At 39.7% G+C, this 18,559-nt stretch overlaps 1 protein-coding gene across 1 annotated transcript in view; it reads right to left on the bottom strand.

The window, feature by feature from the left end:
• LOC103379839 (glutamate receptor ionotropic, NMDA 3B-like) overlaps window positions 1–18,559 on the bottom strand; it is a 45,309-nt gene that overhangs the window by 3,663 nt on the left and 23,087 nt on the right. Inside the window, exon 8 of the mRNA XM_025060015.1 lies at window positions 17,561–17,676. Within this exon, the coding sequence (XP_024915783.1) occupies window positions 17,561–17,676 (116 nt within the window). The remainder of the gene's footprint in view (window positions 1–17,560; window positions 17,677–18,559) is intronic.

Below are 18,559 nucleotides of genomic sequence, written 5' to 3'. Positions count from 1 at the left end.
TCTTGTGGTTCGGTAGTGGATCAAACCCTGGTATCCAGCAGTCTGCTCCCCCTCTTTATCATACCAGAGTATCTACAGGTATTCTGAGAAGCTGCTCTCAGCAAAACAGTGGGAAAAGTAAAGAAGAACAAGATCCTGTTCATGTAATATTCAGTGACCTTGGGTTCTGCTCTGATCTTCTGGATTGGCTCTTTAGATAAGGAACTCTGACCCATAAAAGCTTTTTGTGAAATTTTAAGACTGGCTGGCCAGGTAGGGCTGTGTGATATGACCAAATAAGGGTTTATAATGATAAAACTCAATGAGTTTGAGTAATTATTTTTCACTCTGCCTTCTACAATTATTGCATTTTTTAGAAACAAGACATGAAAGGTCACAAAATTTTGTTTGTGATAAAAATGGGTTCATCCACCGAAAGCCTTTTATTATCGTTGCACCACATTTGTCAGGTAGGGTCTTAGACGACATGAGTAGAACAGTCTGTTGGCTGCATCTTCTTCTAACATGTTGTGACGCTTTTTGTAGATCGAAGTAAAACCTTCCCTAAAAAGTTTAGGATATTGAATTCAAATTTGTTTAGTGTAATTTAAAAAATGTATTTTTTCATACATTCTTCCATATTTATCAGCCCCTTTGACTTTTAAAAGCTAGATTTAATTATAAGTTGTCAAAGGACAATTTAAACAACACAAATTAGGTTATTGTCAGCAAATAATTAATATTAGTTTAAAAGTTTTATTAGTAGATAATGACTCAGAAGCTGTTTAGAGATAGTTGAAAAAAATCACAAATGCAAAGATATACTTTCATCGTTTACAAGTGGTTAACTTGTATTTGTAGTTTTCTTTATAACACTTTATATGGAGGTTCTTGAATAAATCAAGCTTTTGGACTTCCACTTTACCTGATTCTTTCAGTTGTAACCCAATTTCTTATGAAGCACTTAATTCTACGTAACAAAAATAGTCCAGTGATACTCCATACCTACGTAAAAGAGCTTGGCATGATGGCCCCAAAAAGTCTAAAAAAAAATTCTGGCATTTTAGGTAACAGTAACAGAGTAATACTATGTGACATGTTTTGGAACTTGATAGAAAATATTTCTAAAAGTTATGTCTCAGTGTCTAACTCTGAGAAAGAGTTCAGTAAAACACACTCAGTGTTGGTGCCTGGCAGTAAGAACCCAGACTGAGCACATAACGTCTTCATCCAGGACTGGAGAGAAGTTGAATAAATTATACTAGCTCATGGGACAACTTGCCAAATTTATGCCTATGAAATAAAAAGATAATTAATTCATCATCTTTCATCATCATCAAAAACGCCACGCAAAATTATGTCAGTATTTCCAGGTTTATTTTGAAACTTGCATCATCCCAGGTATCTTCATATCCTGCCTCTTGTGTTTCCTGTTTCCTTGATTAGCTGAAACTCCCTTGCATAGGTCTAATAAACTAATCCTGTCTGTATCACGTTGCCGTCTGCATTATCAAGTGACAATACGCCAGAACCTTTTTTCAGTGAACAGGCATTTGTCTTTGCTGAATGGATTTATTTTATTTGTTAATTGTGAGTAACCACTGTGCCAACCATTTCTGTGATTCTAGCCTGTTGAGCTCAGGAACCGTTTCAGAGCTCACATCTGAATCCTTGGTTTATATTCTCTTGTGTGATATGACAGTGTGTTAAAAAGAAGAGTTCTCTGTGTGGCATTTAATTTATATTTCATAAGAGAGAGGTAAAAGAAAATAAGCCCAAAATACCATGCCCTAAAATAGTGTCATTCATCAGATTCCCACTGTGCTTACTGCAGAAAAAGAATTAAGGTATTTTACATCAGTGCAGGTGCAAAATCAAGGCCATAAACACAGTGTCAATGAGGCTGTTAACCTTGGCTCTGACTTCACAGCCCCTTTGGGCGTGGCTCTAAAGTTTCTGCAGCACACTGCCAGGATGTCTCTGCGGCCAGATTTGATCTTAACAGGGAAGGGCTGGGAGCTAATGGTGCTGTTGAAACTGACAGTCCCCTGAGAAACACAGGTACAGGAGCGAAAGTGGGCAAAGTAAAGCCAAATTCTTTGAGGTGTTCAAGAGGGGCGAATGAAATGGGCACAGAACCGATGGAGTCGGGCTGTAGAGGGCAGTCTCTAGCCCAGGGGTCACCAACCTTTTTGAAACTGAGAGCTACTTCAAGGGCACTTAGCAATACGAAGAGCTACTTGTTTGAGAGACTCTTCAGAACAATGTAATAATACTATGACATTAGAAAACAGATGCTTGCTCCGTCAAGTTCTGGGACATACAATAGCAAACACTCTCCTTAAATCGTCATTGCACCATATATTACAAATCAGTATCAGTACAATATTTTACCATCGTGTTTACTTTGAATATATATTACAAATCACTATCAGTACAATATTTTACCATCGTGTTGGCTAGCTTTATTTTTAGAACATACCTTGTAGACACCTTGGGTAGTCCATGGGGTCTACCAGGTGGCCCCTGCTCTAGGGGGTACCACTTCATACCTCATCATGTAAATGAACCAGGGACCGTTTGCTCCTGGTTAGGTGTGCAATGCTTCCAGTCTGCAGTATCCAGATCAGGTCTCCTGGGTCTCTTTATTAGTCAACCTCAATAATGTTGGTATAGTGAGAGGTCTCCAATGAGAGGTCAGCAGACTGAAAATGACTGCCATTTCAATTACGAGGTCACCCAGATGGAATCACGTTGAAGTGAACTCCGCCTCTGCAGCTATTCCTGTGTCTGTATGGCCACTGTGTGCCTGCCAGCAGGTAAATGGAGCATGCAGTAGCGGAGAAGTAATTACATGTGCTAAAATGTACTGTTCTGAGCAAGTGAACATAACTAAATGTGGAAGATTATGGTCAGGTGCGGGGCGTTAATCTGTCTCACATATTAGAGGTTTTAACCCAAAAATAACCTCATGTTCAGCCCTGGAAAAAAGTATCTTCTGTACTTTGTCACTATCTGGAATATGTTCTATTTAAAACTACTCTACTGGAATCTGAGGAGGATATTTAACTAGCAACTCAGATGAGCTAAAATAACCAATGTCATGCCTGCAAATAGTGGAAGCGAGGCCATCAGAACTAAGTACTAGCAGTGATGCCTTCACTGTCCTGGAAAAAGGCTCTGCCTAGAGGATGGTGCAGCTACAGTCATCAGAGTTCCTGGTGAAGCGAAGTGTACCTCAAGTTTATCATGGAATAATCATGGGACATGCTAGACAACTTCAGTCACTTCCTAACATATGAGGCTCAGCTGTGTACGGAGATCTATTATTGGTTTAACAGAATGGACAAGACAAGCAAAGGACGAAAGGCCTTGACACCGGTCAGCCTGTAGGTAGACTAATTTTACAATTAAAATATATATATATAGATGTACTTCATTTTAGTTTTGTCCAATTGTTATTAGGATACTCTATATGGTCATTTCACTTTTGACAGTGTTTTCCAACTAGAATGTGCACAATAGACATTTTTGGATGACAGTGTTGTCAGTACAGGTGTGTGAAAAGTTTTTTTTCCCCCCGGATAGTCTCTCCCTAAAACCATAAAATCCAGTCCATAATTTTGATTTCTATGATGCGCCGTGACATTAATCATGTGACTCAGCCCGATAATGGTTCCTCTACCTTCTGCATACCATCTGTCACTTCAGTCCATTTTTAGGATAATGTCCGGATGCCAGCTCTAAGAATTGGCAAATCTTACTCCCCCTCTCGAAGACTTGCCTTCAGCACATGGGCTGCAAATCTGCTCATATTTTACCTGCCCGCTCTCCGTACAGACAGTTACATTTCATTTAGCCGCAGTCTAATGGCCAGGATCAACTTGTGCTGATTTATTCTCTGTTGTAAATCACGTATGTAAGACTCTGCGCGGCAGGAGTCGGTCCAACACCTCCCACCGGACCTTTTGGTTGTGCTGTAAGGAACTTGTAACTCAAGATTCTAAATGAGAAAATGTCAGCATATTCTGATTTTTTTTCTCTCTTCTACCTCCAAAATGCCATTAAGCCAGGAACACATTCATTAGCTTTTTCTTAACATGTACATCAGTCCGTGTCCCCTGTCACCCTGATGAATGTTACTGCCTTTTTCTTTCTCCCCTTTATGCTTGATCATTTTTGTTGTGTATGCCATTCCCGTCATTGTTTCAGACAGATCCTCACCCAGATCACCTCAGGAATTTTACTAGGTACATGACATTTGATATCAGCTCAGCCATTACGCTGTGATACACTCAGCCTACCCTTTGAATCCATTTTTTTTTTACCGCCACTTTTATGACACATATTTGGAAGGAGAAGAACAATCCAGAGTACGCTGCGTCTTTCTGCAACCTCTTTTGTCACCGCACTTAAATACTTTATTAAAATAACCCACACAGCATCAAAGATGATTGAACCTTCTGCCCCTCAGCTGTGCCTCGAAGCTGGGGCTGTCAGTTGCAACACTCGTCACAGTCTGTGCTCACGTTCAGTTTTTTTTTATTTTGTTTTTTGAGCACTTCACAAAGATACTAGGGCTGTCAAAATTTATGTATTCACTGCGTTAATTCAATTATGGAATTAGTCTTGTTTTTTTAACATGACACAATGATGCTCACTGTGTATCCAGTAATTCAAATTAGGTCCAATCTAATACAGTCTGCAGGGAAAAGTTGTCCAGCATGTGTTAAGGAAGCTTCGACGATCTTACCGGCTTTACTGAGCGCAGGAAGGAGCGTGTAAGGACAGCGACTTCACCGATGTTTTAAAACAACTCTATGCATTCTATAAGTCACTGTGAAGCTGTGAGCTGAGTTATTTTTCCATATGACTAAAATCTTTTTTTTTTTCATTGCAGCAGTAAACGGTTAAAAAGGACAAATTTAGGAATATAGATTAATCAATCAGTCATGATTAATGCACTGCTAGCCTGTGGACAATCGGTTACTCTGATCTTCTAATCGTAACTCCAAACTATCCTTAAACCTTAAATACACTTTCAGTCAGTGGGACCTTCAAAATGTCCCCACAAGACAAAATGTCCAAATGACACACTATACTTCCAAATGGTGTCCCCACAAGTATAGCTACACCAGAAATATGGACACAGGTCCCCTCCAGTTACAGACCTGGTTCTGTAGCTCAGCTAAATAAAGGGCAGTTTCACTACATCTGCATGGAAGCACGGTAACACGCTGACACATGTCCTGCGTGGGTTCTTGTTCTTGGGTGAAGGGGCAGCTTGATGCTGAAGGTACCTTTTTGCCACAGCAGCAGCACCTACTGACTACAACTGTAATGGTGCTTTTACACTTTAATCCATTAATGGATTAACAATTAAGAAACAAGTTGTTTTGTACCATGACAGCAGAGTATTGACATTTTCTTTTTTTCTTTTTTTTTAACGTTTTTACCTTTAAAAATGGCATGGAAATTAACCTCCAATTTTGCTCCAATTAAATCAGGTACAATTTGCAACTACATGGAAAACACAATATGCTTATACCCAAAAGCAGAGGGAAAAAAATAGCTCTAACAGCTACAGAAATTTTAATTATGCAAGCGGTAATGTAAGTCATTAGTGCTAAATATTAAATATTCATCGGTGCGTGATCTTTTGGAAAAGTTTCATAACAGCCCGGCAATTCTTTGGGTTTCTTTATTTTCCCCCTCTCTGGTTAAAACCATCCAGCAGCAGCAGCAGCATCAGCAGCAGCAGCAGCGGGGGGATAATGGGAGCAGACACTGCACTACAGTTACAGCAATAAAAAGTTATATCACAGTCATAATTTAAATTAAGAAACAGATTTAAGTACTTTTCCAGTGTTGTTTATTGTTTTAATTTTACTGGTAGCACATTTGTCTGTCAGGGCACCAGATGAAGAGAGAATCTCTGCTCTGCCATTAACAGACTTTTTTAAACTACACCTGTGGTCTTCAGTAATCAGCAGCCAGTTTTGATATATCTCCAGTGAACCAATTAAACTTGATGTAATGGTAGCGACAAGGAACTTAGAAAACGAATCTACTTTTCCATACTTGTGAACACGAAGTATCTTGACACACACCTTAAGATACAAGGGTAGGTCGAAAGGTTTTGTAACGCCTGTATCGCACCTGATTCACACCTCAAAATCTAAATTCTTAGAGGCTTCAGTACTGAGTGGCTTCTCGAAGAAGATTTTTTTTTTTTTTTTTTACATATTTCAAAAAGACTGTTGAAACAAAACCGCACAAACAAAAGGTCCTAACCCAGTCCCTGTTTAAGTTATCTTGGACTCAACCACAAACCAGGTCAGTTTTTTACTGGGCTCCCTGTACTGCTTCCAGACTCGGTTCTAGGTTCTCTTTTTGGACTTCCTCTTAAGACTTCCCTAAAGTTCCTGAAGCACTTGAAGTGGATCTTCAGCCATGTCAATGCTGGTCTACTTCTGGTCTTGAATCCTGAGCCTTGTCAATGCTGGTCTACTTCTGGTCTTGTTTTTTTTAAGCTGGCAGATCGTGAACCGAATCCTTACCTGGCCTCCAGAAACCAGGGCAGTTCTTTATAGCACTTATTTTGAAACAACTAAATGCTGAACCAGTTCCTTACTGGTCGTCTTCCTGACATCTTCAGGCCACAGAACCTGTGAATCAGCTTGATGCTGTGCTGGTTGTAAATGGTTATGGTTCTAAAGTCATTAAATGCTTAGTCAGGTCCTTTTTGATTGTGCCTTGTTCTCCCTTAGCTACCAGATGTTTTAGCATAACGGGCTTCTTCTGAAGCTAACAGACACAGCCAACAACTTCTATGAAACTTCTTTCTCCCTCTCTCTCTGAAATAAACTCCCAAGCAAATAGTCCTTTATATACCTGAAAAGTCTCTGACATCGAAGAAGCCTCCAGTACCTTTCCTGTCTCACCGAGGTTTACACACTTCTTTACACCTGGTCACAGTAAACATTTGAGGCTTTCTGGGACTTTTCTTCAGTAATATATCTGCCCTCAGCTTGAAGTCAAAGACTCTCTTGGAGACTGTTTGCTGATCCAGGATCACCTGAGGTTGTACTGCTGCATTTGATCTTCTGACTGGTACCAGCAGCATTTTTGTCTGTGAAAGTGTGACAGAGTGTCTACGACCTGGGCTGCTGACACGGATTTGTGGACCATAAAAAAAAAAAAAACAAAGAAAAAAACAAGGTTCATGTGCAGTAACGTCACCTTCTTCTGCTGACATGACAAAGACTGTCCAGAGTCTAGTTCCTGTGCTCTAAGTTACCCTCATTATCTTCATCACCAAAGTCTTCTCCGTCATCATTATCCTATTTCCTCCTTCCCTGACCGAGGTCAGCTCTTCTCACACGCTCCTGCTGGTCTCTTCCCTAACTTTGCCGGCTGCTTATCTCTGTCATCCCATCACTTTTGTTCAATTTCTGCTCCACTTCACTCTTCCCTTTATCTCCCGGCTGCTGAGTCTATTTCTATGTCTCAGTACGTCTCTCACGTCTTATTCCGTGTTGTTATTTTTTTCTCCCCAGCAGACAGGCAGCATTTTTCTGTCATCAGGCATCTCCGTCCACATTTCTTTAGAGCGCTCCGTCAAACAGGGAAACAAGTGGGCAGCCACTTGTCATATGCTATATTTTCCGCAGACATCAACATCTTCCATCAGCATCCTCAACTCCCCGAAGCTGTCACTCAAATCCCCCACACACCTACTTGTTCACACACACCGGGGCACATCAACCTTTTGGGGTTGTTGGGAAAAAAAAGCACTACATACAGTAACTACCTCGGTGCTTTACACAAGCCATATATAAAATAACTTCACTGTTATAATCCTTGCTTTCAAAGTTGTTTATGGAATAGTCATGTTTTTATAGTTTTGTTAATTTTGTTTATATTGAACTTCCTTTATTGACTGTGTAATTACTGTTTTAAAAAAATCACAGGTGAACTTTGTATTGATAGTAAACACACTTTTCAATGCTCGGATATTAGCTGGACTTGGGTCGAAACACCTTTGAAATACAGAAAATTGCCCTTGTTATTCACAAGGTGGGTTTTTAAAGCCCACATAAAATGCACTGTTACCTTTTGCAAAACCTGAGTACTAAATGTTCAGTTATGCTTCTGGAGCGCATCCAAACCCAGGGCTTGGTGTGGCAGGATATCAGTCTTGAGTTAGTCTAATAATAAATGAAATGTACTAAACACACACACACACACACACACACACACACATATGCATTCATTAGTATGAAAAGTTAGTCTTGATTTTCCTAAAGGTGGTCAAAGTAAATCATAAATAATAAAACAAAAATATATCAAATAAATACATACTTTCAGTCTGCAAACTAAGTTTTAATTTTAAAGTTAGCCATTTAATAACAAAAATCACAACAACATAAATAAATTAGCATTAGTCTAAGAGCACCTTGGTCTTAGAAGACCCTCAAAAAGATGGACTACCCCCTTCTAGGAAACAAAAGTAATTCAAAGGTAGTTGACTTTAAGACGGTAAGTGCATAAATAAACAGCAGCGTAGACTCAAAGTGTGTTGGGATAAAATCACCTCCTAAAAATTATGTTTAAAAGTTGACTGGACTGTTAAAAGAATGTTAAAACATTGATGTTGGTGGTTGGGTAAGCACTGTACCAACCCCAACGTGTGTTAATTAGCACAGTTAGCTAATATGTTAAAGCTACATGAGCTACATATCTGCCTCGAAAACCATCAAAGCTAGAAAGTAAAATTGCTAAAACTCTACTCTACTACTGATTCAGAGAATGAATTATCTACAACGTAAGCTAACAGTCAAGTAAAATCAGTATGAGTGTAAAATCAGTATAAAATGACTGGGGAAAAAATCCAAATTACCTTTGAAACAATGTAACTGTAAGGAAATTGCCTTTAAAGTATGAAGCAATTTCCCCTTTTCAGTGATGGTTGAAACATCAGTAAAAATGATGAACCAGGAGTTGAGCTCATTGAGTTTCCTCCAACTCTGGGTTCACACTGACTCACACTGTGTCACTGTGCCCTCAATACTTCAGCGTAACACATTCATCCTCAGTGTCAGAAACACCTGAGTTTCTCCTGCACAAACACGTCAACAAGGCTGCTCTGACACGGGAGCTAAGAAATTTCACAAGTTTGATAACCACTATATAAATCTTAAAGACGCTCCACGGAATAACGCTCTCTAGTCTCTACATTTGTCAATTACTAACATTTTTCTGACAAAGCTTTTGTTTTAGGCTGCGTTTGTCTGATTGTTTGTGAGCATCATGATTAAAAAGGTGATTTTGATTAAAAGTGTTCTGAAGCCTCAGGAAAGCGATGATTGGATTCGGTGGTGACTGATGACCTTGGCAGAGTTCTGTAAACTCTAACTTTCGTCTTATTAATGGGTCTTCAAAGTGTCAGAAACCAGTAAAAATGGTTTATCATGGAAAAAGAACTACAATATATAAAATTAATGATTGTATGAATAAAAATGAAACCAGACAATGTGACCTCATGTGGCCTGGGTGGAATGTGTACCAGATACCCAATGTTATTCATGAGGTGCCAGAGGCGGCGTGAGGGGTTTCCAGTGGAATATGGCACACTGGACCTCAGTGTACCACTGCTGTAATGCATGAATGATAACAAGCCTCCAGTCACTAGGTGGCAGCAACTCATACAGTGGTTTGTACAGATAAAAATATACGTGTTATCAGGTTCTCAATAACAATTCAGTTTGTGGGGGTGTGGGTCGGGAGAGGGTCGTGAAAACATTTCTGACCCCAAGGCGGCGCATGACAAATAATTGAGAACCACAGCTTTAAACCAACATGAAACCCATGTTCAAAGGTGCAATATACAAATACTGGTTACAGATGTGTTTCTCGTATCCACGACGTAGGCCCGATCTAAGCCAAACATTCAAACAAGAAACGCAGAGCCACATCTCAGGGTTGCTATATTTTGTGGGCTACGCAAGCTTGTCTAACTGAAGTAGACCATGTACAATGGGACACAAGGACAGCATGGACATTCTTAGTCAATGATGTGGGCCACATTTGGTTACTTTTTTCAAAAAGTTTACATGTGGCCAACTAGATAGACCTACTTCTAAAGTAATAAGAATGGAATGACCTCCATGACCCAGAAGCTTCGACTACTACTACACAGATGGGACATTTCAGTTAAGTCTGTTCAGGTATGGGAACCTTATACAAGTGTATGTGTGCATGTATTTGCCTAGTATTGCTGTACTGATACCATGTTATGTTACTAATGTTGTGGGGACACTTTGTCCTTGGAACACCTTACAGGTACCCACTGAAGTAGCTCAAGATTTAGTTTGTTAGGATTAGAACTTGGGTCAGATTAGCTTTGGGGTAAGTATTAGGATCAGGCATATATTTGTGATGGCCCATGGGTAAGGCAAGAAGCTGGAGAACATGATATGTCTGTGTGTGTGTGCGTGTCTCTGTGTGTGGATGAAAATTACTCACCATATTTGTAGCTGCTGTCGCCGCCACTTATCTTCTTGTTCAATTTTTAGATAATTACTATTTTCAACAGTTCCTGGTGCCGTTAAGAGAACGGGCTCATGCCTTTTTAAATGCTACACTGATTTAATGACTCCATTTACTGATTTTTGAAATTAAATCTCTTTCTCTCTCTCTCTCTCTCTCTCTCTCTTTCGCACACACAGACACATATTCATCCAAACTCAAAACCTTTTGCCTGCTCGGTCATATTTTGGTCTTCAGACCGGCTTTCTGTCCTGCTCCACTGAGCTTGTGCCGTCCACCTATTGGATCAGAGAACGCACACACACACACACCAACGAGCCGTGAGTGGCGGCACGTTCGGCAGGCAGGGTTATTAATGGGGAGTGTCTGAGCTGTCGTAAACATCTCCCAGCAGCACTCTGTGGAGGCGATGACGCCCCCACCGCCCGCGTCTCTCCACACTCAAGTAGCCTTAAGATTCCTGCAGATCACGTCGCCTTCACTGCGACTCAGCACACTCCAGTTTTCCTCTTTACCCCCTGACCACAAACAACACCATAAATCCTTCCCGCTTCCTCACGGGGACCAAATAACACTTCCTTCTCTCTCTATCCATCCTTTCTCTTCCTCCCGTTCTTTCCTTCTCCTCTTCCTCCTCCCCCCTGTTCCTCCTTACATTCTGTTGGGGGTGAAGGTTTGTCTTGATTAGGGGGACTCTGTTGGCTGACTCTTTTATCACTCCCTGTGCAGAAAGCCGCAAACTGGCAGCGGGCAAATGAAAACCCTCTATCTCTTTTCTTTTACTTGCTTCCTCTGACCCCTTCCTTACTGGTGTTGTTCTCCCCCTCACTTTTTTTCATCTCTTATTCTGTCTGCGCCTTTCTTCTCTCCCACTTGTACATGTTCTGCCTTGACCAGATTCTTTCTTTTCTTTGCCTTATAGCCCGTTATGTTATTCACTCTCCTCCTATTCATCCTCACACCGACGCCGCGCCTGTGGATTATCTGCGGCGCTTTTTTTTTTCATGCACGGTTTGAATCGAATCTTCATCAAACTGACCTGCTCCACGGCTCCACTCCACCAAGAGCTGTTTTCTCATCTGCACAGCTCTGAGTAATGCCACGGCAGAGTCCTTTGTCTTGTACAGTCAGGAGAGCAGCAGATAATCTCCAGCGAAAACAAAAGTTGTCCTGCGAAAAATGGGATTGTGGACTGACCGAGGCTGGGCCTTGGGTGACGGAGAGTTCAAATTTAGGTCAGCCTTTGGTCCAATATTGTCCAAACGTTTTTTTAAGGAGGCCTCAGATTTTTGAAAAATATTTTTAAAGGCTACTGCCTTTTCCTGCACTAGTTATAAAGCAAACAATGAAGAAAAAACTGCTCAGCGTTGCATGACAAAGTTACTATATGTCGGAAGCCAAGGTTGAAAGTCTCCGCACTCACAGTAAGGATACTTAGCCCAATAATTACCCATCATACCCCAGTCACATAATGCTCCAGTCCGAGGCCTTGATTCTGCTTTAGGAAGGACGTCCAAAATGAGCTGTGCCAAAAATCACCACATTAATTATCCTCTATAGTGACTCTTGAAAAAGAAGGAGATTCGTTATATTCATTTACTGCATTATAAATGCTTTTTGTGTAATTGGTAATGGAATCAAATCAAAGCCATTAAAGGTCTGTGGCTACAAAATGTTTAATCTCGCGCTAATATTTGTGAGTTTTTGAACGTTAGTGGCCCATTAGTTTTACAACACTTTAGCCGATATAGCTAAAAGGCTAAAAGATATACTTGTGCACTAAACTGTTTATAGAAATGCTAACAGAAAATGTGTCCATAAAAGTGAATTATTACACACACACACACACACAAACACAGACTAAAAGAGAGTTAAAAGTTAAATAAATATGTAAAGACCGACCAAAAACTTTTAACTATATAAAAAATGACAACTTAGGGTTATTGAGAAACAAAATGAATCCTAAAAAGACAAAAAATGAAAAAGTAGCAGAAATAGTTGCAGAATAAATTAAAAGTATAAAATACAAAAATGAAGAAAAACTAATGCTCAATATTTATACAATAAATCCAAATATATCCTAATGATGTAGTATCATTAAATAAATGTTAGTCAAATTGCATAAAAATGCAAAAAAAAAAAAAAAGAGCCAAACATCAGGACAACTAGGTCAAAAAAACAAACAAACAGTCACTTTGCAGCCTAAGCTAAGGGTTAGCAAATGTAGCAAAGGTGTATATCGGTACAGTAGATAGACTGTAGGCCACAAAACTAAGGTTGTGATGAAATGTCACTTTAGCTAATGTAAAGTGCTCTGTTAAACACAAGTGTCCTTCTGTGTTTAGTCTGTGTCTGTCTCAGAAACACACACAAAAAAAAAAAAAAACACAAAACAAAGAGATGGGACCAAATTGAAACAAATGGACAAGGACATGCACATAAATCCAAATTACTGGACACTCAGCTGAGTTTAAGGTTGTTGAGGTTAAACGCCTGATGCATCTGAGAAACATTTAGTACCGGGGGGAAATTTCACTTCAGTGTCACCTTCAGGAGGCGTACGTAGGCGAGTGGCATGTGAGTGGAACACTGTAAAACTCTGTAATAATGGCTGGAACCTTTTATTTACTCTCTATGAAAAGGGAGCACTGTCTTTTTTTTTATTTTGTTTTATTAGTGCCAGGAATAATTTGTGCTGACAGAATGTCAGTAGCTTTTATTTCTTACAGGGACTCGATTTACTGCTGTTCAGCCATAAAAAAATATAAGACTATACTCAAATCTGTACGCAGCTCCGTTCTTGCTCGTGTCACTGCTTCCACAGCAACCGGTTAAACAAACCCTGCGTACAGACGAGCAGGTACAGTTGGTGGAAATGCTTGTAATGTTAGTAACTGTGACATCAGCAGTACTGTTGCCCTCGAAGGGATGGCTGTAACTGAAAGACTGTATAGACGTAACTACTTCATAATCTATTACTAACACATTACTGCTTGTATCGTAGTAGTTGTGATTTATGGTCAGTATACGCTTTGAAGCAACAAAGACTTTATTATAAGGCAATTTTGAAGCTCCCACGGGCCACACAAAAGTGACTTGATGGGTCGCATTTGGCCCAAGGGCCTTAAGTTTAACACGAGTACCAGAACATTTTCAAAAAAGGTTTGTGATATAAGGAACATCGACAAGAATTGACCATAAACTCCAAACAGCGGTTCTTAACATTTTTACAGTATACACTATAAAAACACCACTCCAAGTACTACCAGTACTACTACTACCAAGTTCAGCTGTACAGCAGACCTACTCTGTTCCAGTTAGGGTGCTGCTCATTTGTTCCTAATAGACTTAATAGCCTATTTATTAACTAATGACACACTGTACAATGAAGTAGTACTACAACTGGTACTTGAACTCAATTCATGTCCACCTCCCACTCTCTTACTGCTCCTTTTGAGAGTTCCACTCTGCAACAAGTGTCGCAGTGTTTTCCCGTACACTTGTTGTATCCTTTCAAAATGTAACCATTAACGTTTAATCACTGAAAAAGAACATCGGGTCAGGAGAAATTTGGGGTTTGATGCACGAGATAAAAGTTGGAAATCTATCCATTTTTTATTTTAGAGACATTTGCTGTCATAATTTGAGTTAAAGCCATGGACTTATCTGTCCTGCCTACTGTCCAGATCTCTGTCCTGTTAAAAAGGTCTGGTGCGCGTGCAGTCAGAAATAACCCACTTGTAAAATTGCAACACATCGTAAGATCTTAGTCTCCAAATGATTAAAAAAAAAGTAATTAAAGAAATAGAATACCAGATTTAAGTGAAGATTACTTTGGAAACGAGTCTGGGCAACTATTAATTTAAAACATTAAATCTCTGCCTTTAAATGATGCAATAACAAAATGAAAGTTTAATGTTTTACTTACCTGCAAATTAAGTCTGTAATTGTGCTTTAATCTTACGGCCAAACTTGTAGCCGTTGTTCTCTAGCTAGTTTGTGCTTGGCCTTCAGACAAACAAAGTGTAAATACAGCCGTTGTTCTCTAGCTAGTTTGTGCTAGGCCTTCAGACAAACAAAGTGTAAATACGAGAGTACTGTGTACTGAAATACCACCGTATCGATTTACTGACGCACATACAGAGGCAATACAGTAGTGATGCAAGTCGCAATTATGTTTGCCTGCTAAGTTAAGGATTTTGTGTCATCGCGTGCGGGATATTGAGCCTGTACTCAGTATGTAGAGGGCAGCAGGTCCCTCACGGAGAACACGCACTCCTCTCTCTAGAAGACGAGCCTGTGTACTTTATTGGTTATTATTTCTTCTGTGTCAGTGGAGCATGTTGCGTCAGCCTTCAAAAACTCCTGCAGGGAAAACAACTGGACCTAGAAAACTCTTTTTAAGATGATTAAGACTCAATAGTATCGGACTTGTGAAAGCTCGGTAGCACACAAACGTAATGGCTGCACACGAGGCGTTGGTACATAACCGAACGAAATAGGCAATAATTGAGTTTTCTCCATTCTGAAATCTTTGTTCTACTTCAGTTCCCTCCACAGCAGTTCCTCTGCCTTTCAACTGTTACATCAAGCACCTCCTTGTCCTTCACAACATCCAGGGATCTTCTCTGGGGCCTTAATCTTTTCCACTTTCTCTCCTCAACACATGTCCAAAAACCAGCTCAACCTTGTCTCCCTGCTCAACTTCACATGACCTCTCTATCACTTTTTATCTTCGTCACACCTACTGAGAATCTCAGCATCTTCAACTCTGCCACCTCCAGCTCAGCCTCCTGTCTCTCAGACGGCACCTCTGTCTCCGAACCATCAATCGTAGACGGTCTGAGTAGAATTCCCGCACATTTATTACCACATTTTAATATATGCCACAGATATCAGTAGTTCACTACTACCTCGTTAGAAACTAACCCCCCTCGATAACTACGACTTCATTTTCCTTATCCAGAGCAGTCGCTTCAGATGTCCTCCACATAATTCTTCCAAGCAGAATGAGGTCAGTTTTTTGGATTCCAGTGTGAGAGGTTGTCATTACTGATATGTGAATTCACTTTTCCAAAGCATGACTGCTAGATTTATGCCGCTGCATTTGGACTCTCCATAATTCATGTTTGAGATATATACATTTTTTTTTTCTGCCTCCAAATCTCACTCCAATTCTGCTCACACAGGAAAAGAAGAATAAGTAATATTCTCTTCATTTTTTTTTTTGGAAAAATCTAATTTTGAGACTAGATGGTTTTACCAAAAAACGGTAGATTTTCTATAGTTATATCGTTGAGTTGTATATGTTTCAGTGTAAATTAATTAGGTTACAGATACCTCAAAGTTTGGACAACTTAAAATTGATGCAACTGCTACCTTTGTTCATTACAGATTGAAATATTGTCTGCAAACATTATAATCCACTAAGACCTAGCTGACATCAATCATTAGCCTCACAATCAATGTTTTTTTTTCTTTTACCTATCCCTCACTCCGTCTGTACAATTCACCTTTCCTTATACTGATTGGCACCACTCTCATGTACTTTTGTGCCACGGCTGAATTTGTCATACACTAACATAGTTAATATGTCTATCCTTACCACATGCTTCGATAGGATATGTGAATACTTTGGTACTTTTTCTCATCTCCGATTAGCTTTAACAACCCTTTGATCAATTACATCACTGTATACTGGACTGAGTCAGGGCTGGCTACTGTGAGCCTGAAGCTAAAGTCATGAAAACAGGTAACCCCCCCTCCACCCCCCGCCCTAGTCATCACTGGCTGTTGCTGAGCGATGTTGGATTTCGTCTTTCTTCTTCATGACGGCGGGTGTAGTCATTCCAACCAGTCTGTTGAAGTCCAAAGTGCTTTCACCAGGCGTTTGATGTTAATAATGAATGACTCTTTTATACCCTGCAGCTGTAAAGTTCATGCAGAGAATCACTGCATTATTCTGACAGTCAGACACCGACCCGACCACGGTACGTGAACTGCTGTCTGCTGCAAAGAAATTGATCTGTGTGAAAAACATGCAGTAGATTAAGTCTGATAAGAATGTTCCCTTTTTTTTGTACAAATGATACCAATAACGTATGGGATTGATACCAACATCAATCTGATACGTTTCTTTCTCCACCAAGCTGCCGTTCTTCTGATAGTGTCCCTGTTTACTGTACGTTGTGTAAAGATAAGTTGAGCATTTGATCTTAGGGATCGGATCAAATGGGCTATAGTTGATTTTTTCTTCCACCAAGCTGCCGTTCTTCAGGTGATAGATTCCCTGTTTACTGTACGTTGTGTAAAGATAAGTTGAGCATTTGATCTTAGGGATCGGATCAAATGGGCTATAGTTGATTTTTTTCGATGTTCAATCCTGAAATGTTGACATATGTTGCACGGATACGGATGTTGAGTATTGACTTGAGCCGTCTCTAATCTTAACTTTTTTTATTATCTTTTGCTAGATGGTTATCTGTCTAGATGGTTGATTGACTATTTTGTTTCTTTTATTTGCGTTTTAACAACCAGCCATTTTTGGCCAACATTTTTTGCTTCTTTTTTTTTCCGACTATTTCAACGTTTTACTCTTTAGAAAGCTTTAGAAAACCTTTATGTGTTAAACTGTACTTGTTTTTTTAGGATACGTTTTACCCATATCAGCTATTTCTTTATTATTGAGGTTATTATGCACTATTTTTGTTGACCCATAGCCTTTTCTTTGACGATGTCTGGCCCCAAAAGTATTCATTAGAGTTTTATAACTACCAAAAAAAGAAACAGAAACAAATACCTATTACCTTCTCTAGTGTATTTTTAGTGTTGTAAAACTTTCCAACTTTTATTTCTTAACTTTTATTTTGAAACTAAAATGTATAATAGCTGTGTGTTTTATGTGCAGGGATTTAATTACTCAGGGCAAATTAACAAACCAATAAAATCCACTGAATAATGTGTAGAACATGCAGTGATTTGTGACTGTGAGCAGCCAGGTTTTCCTTCAGGTCAGTGTCTGTTTGCTCACCTTCGATGGCAAACGGCTTCCCCACGGTGAGCAGTTTACAGTCTGCGTCAATAGAGACCTCAAAGTCCAGAAGAGCTTTGTCCATGATGAATGCATCCAGGGTCGGAGGATCTGTCCTTCACTCCCAACACACACACACACACACACACAGACAAACAAGACCAAGGCATTAATTCAGGACAATTAACTTTTATAGGCCTTTAAATCTGATTTAGTTTCTCAAAGTTTTTCAGGAAATCCTGCAGGAATATTGTATTTTGGGCTGTCATCCCACTTTGTCATTTATATGGGGGATGAAGTGCATTCTAATGGAGTGTGTAAACACATACATCATTACCTAAACCAACAGGCTCTGTGGCGGCCTGATAAGACTTTATGCGCACCGCCAAAGACTCCGGCGTCCCATTAATATCGATCCAATTGACCCTTTCTGACCTGTAATTATAGACTGCTCTTCTGTGAGCAGCACGAGCCGCTGATCGCTGCAGCCGGAGGATGCATTTCAGGATACAGACGGACAGGGAACACGAGGCAGGTTAGAACGGAGTGGGCCGCACGTATGCCACGAAAACAAATTCTATAGCATCTAAAGGTCTTTGGTGTTCTGTAGAAAGTCCCAGGAACGTTCCACAGAATTATTGCTGTTTGTTCTTTTGTTGAGGAAACAAAACGAGATCCTGAAGGAAAGTCTGAAATTTCAGTCGGGGTCAGAAAATACTGAAGAAAATATAATCTTGTAAAAAGTTGTAATGGAAAAATTTCAGTCTTGTAGAACTCATCTCAAGTTTGTAGAAAAACATCATTTTAGGAAACCAACAGAATTTGGCAGTTTGGAGAATGTATCTCAGAGATCAAATAAAATATGAATTTCTTAAGTAAAAACTGGGGAAACTTAAATCATAGACTTCAGAATAGAAAAGGTCATTATTAGAGTTAAAGAAATACAATCTGTCAACTCAGATAGATATCAATGACCTTTGGACTCAACAATGGGAAGAA

The sequence above is a fragment of the Cynoglossus semilaevis genome, chromosome 1 (genome assembly GCF_000523025.1).
Source record: "Cynoglossus semilaevis isolate Cse_v1.0 chromosome 1, Cse_v1.0, whole genome shotgun sequence".
NCBI classification, from domain to species: Eukaryota; Metazoa; Chordata; class Actinopteri; order Pleuronectiformes; family Cynoglossidae; genus Cynoglossus; species Cynoglossus semilaevis.
This window is presented reverse-complemented; position numbering and strand designations above follow the sequence as displayed.